Raw genomic sequence first — 1,746 nt, forward strand, 5'->3', positions numbered from 1 at the left:
TAACATCCCTGAACAACATAATCAATGATCCAATTTCGTTCAAAGCAACCAATATCCCGGAGGCCATTGTTTGCTGCAAAGGTTGTGGCATCGCCGAGCAGTGCTGTTCTGTATTGCCTAGGAAGGGCAGTCCAACCAACAAAATCTCCAACTTGCTCAATTGTTGCATTAACGAGATTGTTTGTTTCTCTCTTAATGTCTTCATAGATCTTGTTCGGATCGGCTTCTTCTTCTACAACACTGGCAATGGCATCAAGAACTACACTTTTTATTTCCTTTGGCTTTGCAATCAAGTTATCGCGGACAGCCGCATGGGAAATGGTGAGAGCAGCAATAGCAGAACTACTAGCAGTATTGGTAGTGGAGGGGGCAACCAAGGAAGCAGCGATACGGTCTGTATTTTTACGAATAGTAGCGACATTAAGACAAACCTCGTTCTGTGTGATAATGAAGTCCATCATGCCACCGATTCTCTTTATTTCATTTACTAGCTCAGTGGCCCATTTTGGGGGTGCTGGTGGTGCCATATGTCAAACTTCCCGAAAGAAAAGAACAGATATACAGAAGAATCAAATGTCTCAAAGACCGCAGTTCATACAGCGTTTTTTGAAGCAATATACCAGTGTGAGACTCTTGACTAACATGTTATTTTTTTATTTTTAATAGCAACCAATATTTTTCCTCTTCTAAAACTTACTATATTAAAATGAAATGTACCATATGCTTTGAAAATACAGGAAGAAAAAAGGCTATTGCCAAAAGAGACCTTGTGAGCCATATCGCTGCACACAGGCGTGAGGATTTTAAGAAGAAGCTGGCGCAGCTACCAAAAATACCTGATGACATCGGCGTGGCCTCATCATCAAGGGGTAAGGGCAGATATATCAATTGGATATCCAAGCTGCTGGCTAATTATGCATGTAAATAGCTGCTACAACTTCTAGGAATGTGCAAGAACCAGTCTTTCCGCAGCAGCCATCAGTGGACATTGATGTATACACATCTTTATTTTATTTAAGCTTTTATAAAACGTCCTTTTTTGTTTAATTTTTTTTATTTTTAAAAGAGCTTAAGTAACTTTTCGCTCTTGTCACTATGAGAATGTTTAGTTGTAGACCTTTAGAAAGAATGGTCGGCATGATTAAGCAACAGATAGGGTCAAAGTCTAAGCCAGCCGAAAACGCTTTCAACATTGCCAAAAAATTTGAAGAACAGGGTATTATGTTGCGTAAGGATAATACCCTAGAAACAAATATACCTAGGAAAAAGATTGTAGCTAGAAGAGCTAGAACGTCCGAATATGTTGGATTAAACCAGTTTTTACATTTACGTGTCGAGTTCCAGCTTAAAAATTAGAAAAATAGATTCAGTAGACTTATAATTCGATGGAAACAATCCTGTCAGAATTAATTCTAAAGTTGGAAGGTCAAATGTGTGCATAGCAAAACTTCCTCTGTCTGATCCAATGGCACAGAAGAAAACTTTTATGTTATATCTATAGAAAGTTTGTATGAAGTTGAGGATGAAATTTCAATATTTGCATGGGCAAGGATTTGCAGCAACATAAAAGTGGAAGGATGTTGAATACGAAGCATCAATTAAAAAGAATAAAGACTAGAATTAACCAGACTAAAAGATATATGTCGATTGACTTTATTAAAGACGAGTATTTATACTAAATGTGAGACACTCTTCAACTGAGATCGTAAAACTTTTCATAGAGGCTTATGAATGACAATTGAGGCA

General features: G+C 37.6%; 1 protein-coding gene across 1 annotated transcript; it reads right to left on the reverse strand.

Annotated features, from left to right (window-relative positions):
- Positions 1–616, reverse strand: RHIMIDRAFT_143967 (uncharacterized protein; the record flags this gene model as incomplete). The annotated part of the gene is made up of 1 exon (XM_023605733.1): positions 1–616. A coding segment is annotated over exon 1 (527 nt), but the record flags the coding sequence as incomplete, so codon positions are not given.
- Between the last annotated feature and the right edge of the window lie 1,130 nt (positions 617–1,746).

Source organism: Rhizopus microsporus (genome assembly GCF_002708625.1).
Source record: "Rhizopus microsporus ATCC 52813 unplaced genomic scaffold scaffold_97, whole genome shotgun sequence".
Taxonomy (NCBI): Eukaryota; Fungi; Mucoromycota; class Mucoromycetes; order Mucorales; family Rhizopodaceae; genus Rhizopus; species Rhizopus microsporus.